Source organism: Salvelinus alpinus, chromosome 10, assembly GCF_045679555.1.
Source record: "Salvelinus alpinus chromosome 10, SLU_Salpinus.1, whole genome shotgun sequence".
NCBI classification, from domain to species: domain Eukaryota; kingdom Metazoa; phylum Chordata; class Actinopteri; order Salmoniformes; family Salmonidae; genus Salvelinus; species Salvelinus alpinus.
This window is the reverse complement of record NC_092095.1, coordinates 68,861,590-68,877,803: the sequence shown is the minus strand read 5'-3', so window position 1 is coordinate 68,877,803 and position 16,214 is coordinate 68,861,590. Positions and strand designations below refer to the sequence as shown.

The window sequence follows — 16,214 nt, the reverse complement described above, 5'->3', positions numbered from 1 at the left end:
GTGAGGTGGTGAGGAGGTGAGGAGGTGAGGGAGATACATGGGGCTAGGAGGATAAGGAGGTGAGGTGGTGAGGAGGTGAGGGAGAGACATGGGGCTAGGAGGATAAGGAGGTGAGGAGGTGAGGAGGTGAGGGAGATACATGGGGCTAGGAGGATAAGGAGGTGAGGAGGTGAGGAGGTGAGGGAGGTACATGGGGCTAGGAGGATAAGGAGGTGAGGTGGTGAGGAGGTGAGGGAGATACATGGGGCTAGGAGGATAAGGAGGTGAGGTGGTGAGGAGGTGAGGTGGTGAGGAGGTGAGGGAGATACATGGGGCTAGGAGGATGAGGAGGTGAGGAGGTGAGGAGGTGAGGGAGATACATGGGGCTAGGAGGATAAGGAGGTGAGGTGGTGAGGAGGTGAGGAGGTGAGGAGGTGAGGGAGATACATGGGGCTAGGGGGATAAGGAGGTGAGGTGGTGAGGAGGTGAGGGAGATACATGGGGCTAGGAGGATAAGGAGGTGAGGAGGTGAGGAGGTGAGGGAGATACATGGGGCTAGGAGGATAAGGAGGTGAGGTGGTGAGGAGGTGAGGGAGATACATGGGGCTAGGAGGATAAGGAGGTGAGGAGGTGAGGAGGTGAGGGAGATACATGGGGCTAGGAGGATAAGGAGGTGAGGTGGTGAGGAGGTGAGGGAGATACATGGGGCTAGGAGGATAAGGAGGTAAGGTGGTGAGGAGGTGAGGGAGATACATGGGGCTAGGAGGATAAGGAGGTGAGGTGGTGAGGAGGTGAGGGAGATACATGGGGCTAGGAGGATAAGGAGGTGAGGTGGTGAGGAGGTGAGGGAGATACATGGGGCTAGGAGGATAAGGAGGTGAGGAGGTGAGGAGGTGAGGGAGATACATGGGGCTAGGAGGATAAGGTGGTGAGGTGGTGAGGAGGTGAGGTGGTGAGGAGGTGAGGGAGATACATGGGGCTAGGAGGATAAGGAGGTGAGGTGGTGAGGAGGTGAGGTGGTGAGGAGGTGAGGGAGATACATGGGGCTAGGAGGATAAGGAGGTGAGGAGGTGAGGAGGTGAGGGAGAGACATGGGGCTAGGAGGATAAGGAGGTGAGGTGGTGGGGAGGTGAGGGAGAGACATGGGGCTAGGAGGATAAGGAGGTGAGGTGGTGGGGAGGTGAGGGAGAGACATGGGGCTAGGAGGATAAGGAGGTGAGGAGGTGAGGAGGTGAGGGAGATACATGGGGCTAGGAGGATAAGGAGGTGAGGAGGTGAGGAGGTGAGGGAGAGACATGGGGCTAGGAGGATAAGGAGGTGAGGAGGTGAGGAGGTGAGGGAGAGACATGGGGCTAGGAGGATAAGGAGGTGAGGTGGTGGGGAGGTGAGGGAGATACATGGGGCTAGGAGGATAAGGAGGTGAGGAGGTGAGGAGGTGAGGGAGAGACATGGGGCTAGGAGGATAAGGAGGTGAGGTGGTGGGGAGGTGAGGGAGAGACATGGGGCTAGGAGGATAAGGAGGTGAGGTGGTGAGGAGGTGAGGTGGTGAGGTGGTGAATGGGGTTGGGAGGATGGTAAGGAGGATAATGAGGACATGACTGACCAGCTCGTGCCCTGCCAGTCCCTCCAGCAGCTCCAGCAGGCGACGGCCATCACATAGGTCTGTGAAGAGGTCCTGGATGGGGGGCTTCCCTGCCTGGGGAAACAGGGCACAACGCATCACTACAGGTTACAACGTTGTCAGTTCAAATCCTCAGCAGAGCAAGACAAAATGGGAGATGTGCTGGTTTTTCTGGTGTCAGACCCTAGGTACCATAATATCCTGTCCTTGTGCCTTTGAGCAAGGTCCACACATCATGACACTCCGACAAACATATCTCCAATACTAACACAGAGAAAAATACATATCTCCAATAGTAACACAGAGAGAATACATATCTCTAATACCAACACAGAGAGAAGACATATCTCCAATACTAACACAGAGAGACACATATCTCCAATACTAACACTGAGAGAAGACATATCTCCAATACTAACACAGAGAGACACATCTCCAATACTAACACTGAGAGAAGATGTAGCGACAATAGTAACACAGAGAGAAGATGTAGCTACAATAGTAACACAGAGAGAAGATGTAGCTACAATAGTAACACTGAGAGAAGATGTAGCTACAATAGTAACACAGAGAGAAGATGTAGCTACAATAGTAACACAGAGAGAAGATGTATCTACAATAGTAACACTGAGAGAAGATGTAGCTACAATAGTAACACAGAGAGAAGATGTATCTACAATAGTAACACTGAGAGAAGATGTAGCTACAATAGTAACACAGAGAGAAGATGTATCTACAATAGTAACACAGAGAGAAGATGTATCTACAATAGTAACACAGAGAGAAGATGTAGCTACAATAGTAACACTGAGAGAAGATGTAGCTACAATAGTAACACAGAGAGAAGATGTAGCCACAGTCAGTTATCTAATCTAGTATAAAGGATGTATTGGTATCTAGATACGGGTTGGTTGACCTCTGAAGGCCTGTTCTGTGATGTCTTCCGCTGCAGACTTCATAATAACTTCCAGGTCGTTATTTTAGGCAACAGGAAATCAACATGAAAAGACATTCCGAATAGAAACGTCATGTTTTTCCCACAAAATCATCTTTCATTTCACAAGTATTCCCAGTCAGAGGGTAAAGTACGTCTGTCTCCTAAATGACATCCTCTTCCCTATATAGTGCACTACTTTTGACTACAGTGCTATGGGCCCTGGTCAAAAGTAGTGCACTACATAGGGAATAGGATGCCATTTGGGATGCATGCAGTGATTTCATTAATATAAGTGTTCCCTCATCTCCATGCCTATTCTCTACACTGTACTGCTACAGATGTAGGGTCTTTCATTTGACCTGTATTGTCACAGCTAAATCATCCTGCCGCAACAGGAGTTCAATGTTTAGTGCATAATGTTGCTTGATGGAGGTGAGGCTGTTCGCTGACCTAAAGTAGGCTACATGAAACGTGCAACACCGTTAATATGACTGTGTGGTGGTGTAGGTTTCCAGTGAATTTATGTCAATCACAAAGCTCATCTGCATTTCCTGCGGTGCAGTTAAATTCTCAGCAACAAAAGAGTGATCAAATTAAGACCCTACATCTGTACCTATCATGTCTGCTAAGACTGCCAAGTCTATGTTTCTGCTCTGGTTTGGAATCAGATCCAAACTGAATGTTACTTCACTGTCTGAAACAGTAGCGAATCTGAGTGATTCAGTGTGGATTTCAGGCTAGCGCTGTTCAATTCTACAGTTCTCTTTGTGGCTCTGTCTGTCTGTATCTGTCTGTCTGTCTGTCTGTCTGTCTGTCTGTCTGTCTGTCTGTCTGTCTGTCTGTCTGTCTGTCTGGCTGGCTGGCTGGCTGCCTGCCTGCCTGCCTGCCTGCCTGCCTCCCTCCCTCCCTCCCTCCCTCCCTCCCTCCCTCCCTCCCTCCCTCCCTCCCTCCCTCCCTCACTCCTCTGCCTCTCTCTCTCTCTCTCTCTCTCTCTCTCTCTCTCTCTCTCTCTCTCTCTCTCTCTCTTTCTCTCTCTTCTGCCTCTCCCACCTCTCTCTCCCTCCCTCCTCTGCCTCTCCCTCTCTCTCTCTACCTCCCTCCTCTGCCTCTCTCCCTCCCTCCCTCACTCCTCTGCCTCTCTCCCCCTCTCTCTCTCTCTCTCTCTCTCTCTCTCTCTCTCTCTCTCTCTCTCTCTATCTCTAACTCCCTCCCTCCTCTATCACTCCCTCCATCACTCCTCTGCCTCTCCCCCCCTCTCTCTCTCTCTCTCTCTCTCTCTAACTCCCTCCCTCCTCTGCCTCTCCCCATATCTCTCTCCCTCCCTTCCTCCTCTGCCTCTCCGACTCTCTCTCTTCCTCCCTCCCTCCTCTGCTTCTCCCCCTCTCTCTCCCTCCCTTCCTCCCTCCCCCTCTGCCTCTCCCCCCTCTCTCCCTCCCTCCCTCCCTCTCCACATCTCTCCCTCCCTCCCGACCTTTCTACCTCCCTCCCTCCCTCTCTTCCAGTTTGTTTGTTTATGTTAGGATTATCTCTAGGCAGTCTGTCCACGGCCGTGCCCTTGGGTTGGCACGCTGGCTTTACCACTTTGAGCCCGACCCCCCCCCCCCCCCGCCCCCTAGAGTGTGTGTGTGTGTGTGTGTGTGTGTGTGTGTGTGTGTGTGTGTGTGTGTGTGTGTGTGTGTGTGTGTGTGTGTGTGTGTGTGTGTGTGTGTGTGTGTGTGTGTGTGTGTGTGTGTGTGTGTGTGTGTGCCCCATGCCTCTTCCAGTGACTCAATAAAGGCCTCGGTCTCCAGACAGACCACAATGCCTTGGGGGCGGCGAATTGATTTCCTTAGAAAAGATGAGCCTATTGCCACATCTGAACTCTGACAAAAACAGGGAGAGTGGGAGGGGACTGGTAATGAGGTTTGGAGAGAATCGACACCATGTTTTCTCTCTTTTTCCCTCTCTGTCTTCCACTCTCTCTGTCTTCCACTCTCTCTGTCTTCCACTCTCTGGCTTCCACTCTCTTTGCTTCCACTCTCTGTCTTCCACACTCTCTGTCTTCCACTCTCTCTGTCTTCCACTCTCTCTGTCTTCCACTCTCTCTGTCTTCCACTCTCTGGCTTCCACTCTGTTTGCTTCCACTCTCTGTCTTCCACACTCTCTGTCTTCCACACTCTCTGTCTTCCACACTCTGTCTTCCACACTCTGTCTTCCACTCTCTCTGTCTTCCACTCTCTCTGTCTTCCACTCTCTGTCTTCCACTCTCTCTGTCTTCCACTCTCTGTCTTCCACTCTCTCTGTCTTCCACTCTCTCTGTCTTCCACTATCTCTGTCTTCCACTATCTCTGTCTTCCACTCTCTGTCTTCCACTCTCTCTGTCTTCCACTCTCTCTGTCTTCCACTCTCTGTCTTCCACTCTCTGTCTTCCACTCTCTGTCTTCCACTCTCTGTCTTCCACTCTCTCTGTCTTCCACTATCTCTGTCTTCCACTCTCTGTCTTCCACTATCTCTGTCTTCCACTCTCTGTCTTCCACTCTCTCTGTCTTCCACTATCTCTGTCTTCCACTCTCTGTCTTCCACACTCTCTGTCTTCCACTCTCTCTGTCTTCCACTCTCTCTTTGCTTCCACTCTCTGTCTTCCACTCTCTGTCTTCCACTATCTCTGTCTTCCACTCTCTGTCTTCCACTCTCTCTGTCTTCCACACTCTCTGTCTTCCACTCTCTGTCTTCCACTCTCTGTCTTCCACACTCTCTGTCTTCCACTCTCTGTCTTCCACTCTCTGTCTTCCACTCTCTGTCTTCCACTCTCTCTGGCTTCCACTCTCTGCTTCCACTCTCTGTCTTCCACTCTCTGTCTTCCACTCTCTCTGTCTTCCACTCTCTCTGTCTTCCACTCTCTCTGTCTTCCACTCTCTGGCTTCCACTCTCTGTCTTCCACTCTCTGTCTTCCACTCTCTCTGTCTTCCACTCTCTCTGTCTTCCACTATCTCTGTCTTCCACACTCTGTCTTCCACTATCTCTGTCTTCCACTATCTCTGTATTCCACTCTCTGTATTCCACTCTCTGTCTTCCTCTCTCTGTCTTCCACTCTCTCTGTCTTCCACTCCCTGTCTTCCACTCTCTGTCTTCCACACTCTCTGTCTTCCACTCTCTGTCTTCCACTCTCTGTCTTCCACTCTCTATCTTCCTCTCTCTGTCTTCCACTCTCTGTCTTCCACTCTCTGTCTTCCACTCTCTGTCTTCCACACTCTCTGTCTTCCACACTCTCTGTCTTCCACTCTCTGTATTTTACTCTCTGTCTTCCACTCTCTGTCTTCCACTCTCTGTCTTCCTCTCTCTGTCTTCCACTCTCTGTCTTCCACTCTCTCTGTCTTCCACTCTCTGTCTTCCACTCTCTCTGTCTTCCTCTCTCTGTCTTCCACTCTCTGTCTTCCACACTCTCTGTCTTCCACTCTCTCTGTCTTCCACTCTCTGGCTTCCACTCTCTTTGCTTCCACTCTCTGTCTTCCACACTCTCTGTCTTCCACTCTCTCTGTCTTCCACTCTCTCTGTCTTCCACTCTCTCTGTCTTCCACTCTCTGGCTTCCACTCTGTTTGCTTCCACTCTCTGTCTTCCACACTCTCTGTCTTCCACACTCTCTGTCTTCCACACTCTGTCTTCCACACTCTGTCTTCCACTCTCTCTGTCTTCCACTCTCTCTGTCTTCCACTCTCTGTCTTCCACTCTCTCTGTCTTCCACTCTCTGTCTTCCACTCTCTCTGTCTTCCACTCTCTCTGTCTTCCACTATCTCTGTCTTCCACTATCTCTGTCTTCCACTCTCTGTCTTCCACTCTCTCTGTCTTCCACTCTCTCTGTCTTCCACTCTCTGTCTTCCACTCTCTGTCTTCCACTCTCTGTCTTCCACTCTCTGTCTTCCACTCTCTCTGTCTTCCACTATCTCTGTCTTCCACTCTCTGTCTTCCACTATCTCTGTCTTCCACTCTCTGTCTTCCACTCTCTCTGTCTTCCACTATCTCTGTCTTCCACTCTCTGTCTTCCACACTCTCTGTCTTCCACTCTCTCTGTCTTCCACTCTCTCTTTGCTTCCACTCTCTGTCTTCCACTCTCTGTCTTCCACTATCTCTGTCTTCCACTCTCTGTCTTCCACTCTCTCTGTCTTCCACACTCTCTGTCTTCCACTCTCTGTCTTCCACTCTCTGTCTTCCACACTCTCTGTCTTCCACTCTCTGTCTTCCACTCTCTGTCTTCCACTCTCTCTGTCTTCCACTCTCTGTCTTCCACTCTCTCTGGCTTCCACTCTCTGCTTCCACTCTCTGTCTTCCACTCTCTGTCTTCCACTCTCTCTGTCTTCCACTCTCTCTGTCTTCCACTCTCTCTGTCTTCCACTCTCTGGCTTCCACTCTCTGTCTTCCACTCTCTGTCTTCCACTCTCTCTGTCTTCCACTCTCTCTGTCTTCCACTATCTCTGTCTTCCACACTCTGTCTTCCACTATCTCTGTCTTCCACTATCTCTGTATTCCACTCTCTGTATTCCACTCTCTGTCTTCCTCTCTCTGTCTTCCACTCTCTCTGTCCACTCTCCCTGTCTTCCACTCTCTGTCTTCCACACTCTCTGTCTTCCACTCTCTGTCTTCCACTCTCTGTCTTCCACTCTCTATCTTCCTCTCTCTGTCTTCCACTCTCTGTCTTCCACTCTCTGTCTTCCACTCTCTGTCTTCCACACTCTCTGTCTTCCACACTCTCTGTCTTCCACTCTCTGTATTTTACTCTCTGTCTTCCACTCTCTGTCTTCCTCTCTCTGTCTTCCACTCTCTGTCTTCCACTCTCTCTGTCTTCCACTCTCTGTCTTCCACTCTCTCTGTCTTCCTCTCTCTGTCTTCCACTCTCTGTCTTCCACACTCTCTGTCTTCCACACTCTCTGTCTTCCACTCTCTGTCTTCCACTCTCTCCACTCTATATCTATATATATATAGATATAGATATATATCTATATCTATATCACACACTGCAATCTATATCACATACACACTGCAATCTATGTCACATACACACTGCAATCTATATCACAAACACACTGCAATCTATACTACACACACACTGCAATCTATATTACATACGCACTGCAATCTATACTACACACACACTGCAATCTATAATACACACACACTGCAATCTATAATACACACACATTGCAATCTATACTACACACACACTGCAATCTATACCACACACACTGCCATCTATATTACATACACACTGCACTATATACTACATACACACTGCAATCTATATTACACACACACACTGCAATCTATATTACACACACACACACTGCAATCTATATTACACACACACACACTGCAATCTATATTACACACACTGCAATCTATAATACACACACACTGCAATCTATATTACACACACACTGCAATCTATATTACACACACACTGCAATCTATATTACACACACACTGCAATCTATATTACACACACACTGCAATCTATATTACACACACACTGCAATCTATAATACACACACACTGCAATCTATATTACACACACACACACTGCAATCTATATTACACACACACACACTGCAATCTATATTACATACACACTGCAATCTATATTACATACACACTGCAATCTATATTACATACACACTGCAATCTATATTACATACACACTGCAATCTATATTACATACACACTGCAATCTATATTACACACACACACACACACACTACAATCTATAATACACACACACTGCAATCTATATTACACACACACTGCAATCTATTACACACACACACACACACACACACACACCCTGCAATCTATACTACACACACACTGCAATCTATATTACACACACACTGCAATCTATAATACACACACACTGCAATCTATATTACACACACACTGCAATCTATTACACACACACACACACACACACACACACTGCAATCTATACTACACACACACTGCAATCTATATTACACACACACTGCAATCTATAATACACACACACTGCAATCTATATTACACACACACTGCAATCTATTACACACACACACACACACACACACACTGCAATCTCTTTTTTGTCCATGTCAAACGCAAGCATATGTTCTCATTATCTCTCATTATACATAAACACAGACACAGACACACCCACTCACTCAAGGGGTTTTGTTACCAGGGGGATAACAGTGGGAGTGTGGCAGATTCTATCTCCTTCTCTTTTCCTCTCTCACTCCTTGTTTCCTGTCTCAAATTCTCTCCTATTATCACTTTCATCCTTCTGTCTCTCTTTCTCTTTCTGCCCCTCGTCTGAACTCTTCCCTCTCATTCCTCCTCTCCTCTTCCCTTTCGCAATCCTCTTCTCTCCTCTCCTACCATCTTCTCTTCTCTTCTCCTCTCTGTGTGTGTGTGTGTGTGTGTGTGTGTGTGTGTGTGTGTGTGTGTGTGTGTGTGTGTGTGTGTGTGTGTGTGTGTGTGTGTGTGTGTGTGTGTGTGTGTGTGTGTGTGTGTGTGTGTGTGTGTGTGTGTGTGTGCTGCCCCCGTCTGCCTTAATCTCCAGGCGGGAGATGAGACTGCCGTTCAATAGATTCCTCCACACCACACCTGAGCCCTGGTCGGCATGGTAACAGCACACCTCCAGCCTCCCCTAATCAAGTTGGAAAATAACGGAATGTGTCTCTCTAGGTTTTTGAGGGATGCTGGGGATGTCACACAGAGATACACACTCATACAGATACACACACACACTCGTACAGACAGACACACTGATACAGACACGGTCACTCATAAAGACACACACTCATACACACACAGACTCATACTTAGAGACACACACACTCATACAGACAGACACACATCTAGACAGACACACATCTAGACAGACACACAACTAGACAGACATCTAGACAGACATCTAGACAGACACACATCTAGACAGACATCTAGACAGACACACATCTATACAGACACACATCTACACAGACAGACATCTAGACAGACATCTAGACACACATCTAGACAGACACACATCTAGACAGACACACATCTAGACAGACACACATCTAGACAGACATCTAGACAGACACACATCTAGACAGACACACATCTAGACAGACATCTAGACAGACACACATCCAGACAGACATCTAGACAGACACACATCTAGACAGACACACATCTAGACAGACATCTAGACAGACACACATCTAGACAGACACACATCTAGACAGACATCTAGACAGACACACATCTAGACAGACACACATCTAGACAGACATCTAGACAGACACACAACTAGACAGACACACATCCAGACAGACACACATCTAGACAGACACACATCTAGACAGACACACAACTAGACAGACACACATCCAGACAGACATCTAGACAGACACACATCTAGACAGACACACATCTAGACAGACATCTAGACAGACACACATCTAGACAGACACACATCTAGACAGACATCTAGACAGACACACAACTAGACAGACATCTAGACAGACACACATCTAGACAGACACACATCTAGACAGACATCTAGACAGACACACAACTAGACAGACACACATCCAGACAGACACACATCTAGACAGACACACATCTAGACAGACACACAACTAGACAGACACACATCCAGACAGACATCTAGACAGACACACATCTAGACAGACACACATCTAGACAGACATCTAGACAGACACACATCCAGACAGACACACATCTAGACAGACACACATCTAGACAGACACACAACTAGACAGACATCTAGACAGACACACATCTAGACAGACACACATCTAGACAGACATCTAGACAGACACACATCTAGACAGACACACATCTAGACAGACACACATCTAGACAGACACACATCTAGACAGACACACATCTAGACAGACATCTAGACAGACACACAACTAGACAAACACACATCTAGACAGACACACATCCAGACAGACACACATCTAGACAGACACACATCTAGACAGACACACAACTAGACAGACATCTAGACAGACACACATCTAGACAGACACACATCTAGACAGACATCTAGACAGACACACATCTAGACAGACACACATCTAGACAGACACACATCTAGACAGACACACATCTAGACAGACACACATCTAGACAGACACACATCTAGACAGACATCTAGACAGACACACAACTAGACAGACACACATCTAGACAGACACACATCTAGACAGACATCTAGACAGACACACATCTAGACAGACACACAACTAGACAGACACACATCTAGACAGACACACATCTAGACAGACATCTAGACAGACACACAACTAGAAAGACACACAACTAGACAGACATCTAGACAGACACACATCTAGACAGACACACATCCAGACAGACACACATCTAGACAGACACACATCTAGACAGACATCTAGACAGACACACATCTAGACAGACACACATCCAGACAGACACACATCTAGACAGACACACATCTAGACAGACATCTAGACAGACACACATCTAGACAAACACACATCTAGACAGACACACATCTAGACAGACACACATCTAGACAGACACACAACTAGACAGACATCTAGACAGACACACAACTAGAAAGACACACAACTAGACAGACACACATCTAGACAGACACACATCTAGACAGACATCTAGACAGACATCTAGACAGACATCTAGACAGACATCTAGACAGACATCTAGACAGACACACAACTAGAAAGACACACAACTAGACAGACACACATCTAGACAGACACACATCTAGACAGACATCTAGACAGACACACAACTAGACAAACACACATCTAGACAGACACACATCTAGACAGACATCTAGACAGACACACATCTAGACAGACACACATCTAGACAGACACACATCTAGACAGACATCTAGACAGACACACATCTAGACAGACACACATCTAGACAGACACACATCTAGACAGACACACATCTAGACAGACATCTAGACAGACACACATCTAGACAGACATCTAGACAGACACACATCTAGACAGACACACATCTAGACAGACACACATCTAGACAGACACACAACTAGACAGACACACATCTAGACAGACATCTAGACAGACACACATCTAGACAGACACACATCTAGACAGACACACATCTAGACAGACACACATCTAGACAGACATCTAGACAGACACACATCTAGACAGACACACATCTAGACAGACACACATCTAGACAAACACACATCTAGACAGACACACATCTAGACAGACATCTAGACAGACACACATCTAGACAGACACACATCTAGACAGACACACATCTAGACAGACACACATCTAGACAGACACACAACTAGACAGACACACATCTAGACAGACATCTAGACAGACACACATCTAGACAGACACACATCTAGACAGACACACATCTAGACAGACATCTAGACAGACACACAACTAGACAGACATCTAGACAGACACACAACTAGAAAGACACACATCTAGACAGACATCTAGACAGACACACAACTAGAAAGACACACAACTAGACAGACACACATCTAGACAGACACACATCTAGACAGACACACATCTAGACAGACACACATCTAGACAGACACACATCTAGACAGGCACACATCTAGACAGACATCTAGACAGACACACAACTAGACAGACACACATCTAGACAGACACACATCTAGACAGACATCTAGACAGACACACAACTAGAAAGACACACAACTAGACAGACACACATCTAGACAGACACACATCTAGACAGACACACATCTAGACAGACACACAACTAGACAGACACACATCTAGACAGACACACATCTAGACAGACACACATCTAGACAGACACACATCTAGACAGACACACATCTAGACAGACACACATCTAGACAGACACACATCTAGACAGACACACATCTAGACAGACACACATCTAGACAGACACACATCTAGACAGACACACATCTAGACAGACACACATCTAGACAGACATCTAGACAGACACACAACTAGACAGACACACATCTAGACAGACACACATCTAGACAGACACACATCTAGACAGACACACATCTAGACAGACATCTAGACAGACACACAACTAGACAGACACACATCTAGACAGACACACATCTAGACAGACATCTAGACAGACACACAACTAGAAAGACACACAACTAGACAGACACACATCTAGACAGACACACATCTAGACAGACACACATCTAGACAGACACACATCTAGACAGACACACATCTAGACAGACACACAACTAGACAGACACACATCTAGACAGACACACATCTAGACAGACACACATCTAGACAGACACACATCTAGACAGACATCTAGACAGACACACATCTAGACAGACACACATCTAGACAGACACACATCTAGACAGACACACATCTAGACAGACATCTAGACAGACACACAACTAGAAAGACACACAACTAGACAGACACACATCTAGACAGACACACATCTAGACAGACACACAACTAGACAGACACACATCTAGACAGACACACATCTAGACAGACACACAACTAGACAGGCACACATCTAGACAGACACACATCTAGACAGACATCTAGACAGACACACAACTAGAAAGACACACAACTAGACAGACACACATCTAGACAGACACACATCTAGACAGACACACATCTAGACAGACAGACATCTAGACAGACACACATCTAGACAGACATCTAGACAGACACACAACTAGAAAGACACACAACTAGACAGACACACATCTAGACAGACATCTAGACAGGCACACATCTAGACAGACACACATCTAGACAGACACACATCTAGACAGACACACATCTAGACAGACATCTAGACAGACACACAACTAGAAAGACACACAACTAGACAGACACACATCTAGACAGACACACATCTAGACAGACACACATCTAGACAGACACACAACTAGACAGACATCTAGACAGACACACAACTAGACAGACATCTAGACAGACACACAACTAGACAGACATCTAGACAGACACACAACTAGAAAGACACACAACTAGACAGACACACATCTAGACAGACACACATCTAGACAGACACACATCTAGACAGACACACAACTAGACAGACACACATCTAGACAGACACACATCTAGACAGACACACATCTAGACAGACACACATCTAGACAGACACACATCTAGACAGACATCTAGACAGACACACAACTAGAAAGACACACATCTAGACACACATCTAGACAGACATCTAGACACACAACTAGAAAGACACACAACTAGACAGACACACATCTAGACAGACACACATCTAGACACACATCTAGACAGACACACATCTAGACAGACACACATCTAGACAGACATCTAGACAGACACACATCTAGACAGACACACATCTAGACAGACATCTAGAAAGACACACAACTAGACAGACACACATCTAGACAGACACACATCTAGACAGACACACATCTAGACAGACACACAACTAGACAGACACACATCTAGACAGACACACATCTAGACAGACACACAACTAGACAGACACACATCTAGACAGGCACACATCCAGACAGACACACATCTAGACAGACATCTAGACAGACAGACATCTAGACAGACATCTAGACAGACAGACATCTAGACAGACACACATCTAGACAGACACACATCTAGACAGACACACATCTAGACAGACATCTAGACAGACACACATCTAGACAGACACACATCTAGACAGACATCTAGACAGACACACATCTAGACAGACACACATCTAGACAGACACACATCTAGACAGACACACATCTAGACAGACATCTAGACAGACACACAACTAGACAGACACACATCTAGACAGACAGACATCTAGACAGACACACAACTAGACAGACACACATCTAGACAGACACACATCTAGACAGACACACATCTAGACAGACACACATCTAGACAGACACACATCTAGACAGACACACATCTAGACAGACACACATCTAGACAGACACACATCTAGACAGACACACAACTAGACAGACATCTAGACAGACACACAACTAGACAAACACACATCTAGACAGACACACATCTAGACAGACATCTAGACAGACACACAACTAGACAAACACACATCTAGACAGACACACATCTAGACAGACATCTAGACAGACACACAACTAGACAAACACACATCTAGACAGACACACATCTAGACAGACACACATCTAGACAGACACACAACTAGACAAACACACATCTAGACAGACACACAACTAGACAGACAGACATCCATCCACATGTATACCAGTGGTGTCCAACCTGTGGTCCAATAACAGTAGGGAGTATTAATGGTATTATAAGACATGTTTACATTACTATATTTATATTACTATGTTTATATTACTATGTTTATATTACTATGTTCATATTACTATGTTTATATTACTATATTTATATTACTATGTTTATATTACTATGTTTATATTACTATATTTATATTACTATGTTTATATTACTATGTTTATATTACTATGTTTATATTACTATGTTTATATTACTATGTTTATATTACTATGTTTATATTACTATGTTTATATTACTATGTTTATATTACTATGTTTATATTACTATGTTTATATTACTATGTTCATATTACTATGTTTATATTACTATGTTTATATTACTATGTTTATATTACTATGTTTATATTACTATGTTTATATTACTATGTTTACATTACTATGTTTATATTACTATATTTATATCACTATATTTATATTACTATGTTTACATTACTATATTTATATTACTATATTTATATTACTATGTTTATATTACTATGTTCATATTACTATGTTTACATTACTATGTTTATATTACTATGTTTATATTACTATGTTTATATTACTATATTTATATTACTATGTTTATATTACTATGTTTATATTACTATGTTTATATTACTATATTTATATTACTATGTTTATATTACTATGTTTATATTACTATGTTTACATTACTATGTTTACATTACTATGTTTATATTACTATGTTTATATTACTATATTTATATTACTATGTTTATATTACTATGTTTATATTACTATGTTTATATTACTATATTTATATTACTATATTTATATTACTATGTTTACATTACTATATTTATATTACTATGTTTATATTACTATGTTTATATTACTATGTTTACATTACTATATTTACATTACTATATTTATATTACTATATTTATATTACTATATTTATATTACTATATTTATATTACTATATTTATATTACTATGTTTATATTACTATATTTATATTACTATGTTTATATTACTATGTTCATATTACTATGTTTACATTACTATGTTTATATTACTATGTTTATATTACTATATTTATATTACTATGTTTATATTACTATGTTTATATTACTATGTTTATATTACTATGTTTATATTACTATATTTATATTACTATATTTATATTACTATGTTTACATTACTATGTTTATATTACTATGTTTATATCACTATGTTTATATTACTATATTTATATTACTATGTTTACATTACTATGTTTATATTACTTTTCACAATGCAACTTGTTAATAATAATAATAATA

The 16,214-nt window shown here is 44.0% G+C and overlaps 1 protein-coding gene across 1 annotated transcript in view; it reads right to left on the bottom strand.

Annotated features, from left to right (window-relative positions):
• LOC139532984 (utrophin-like) overlaps positions 1-16,214 on the bottom strand; it is a 168,420-nt gene that overhangs the window by 23,280 nt on the left and 128,926 nt on the right. Inside the window, exon 3 of the mRNA XM_071331128.1 lies at positions 1,583-1,675. Within this exon, the coding sequence (XP_071187229.1) occupies positions 1,583-1,675 (93 nt within the window). The remainder of the gene's footprint in view (positions 1-1,582; positions 1,676-16,214) is intronic.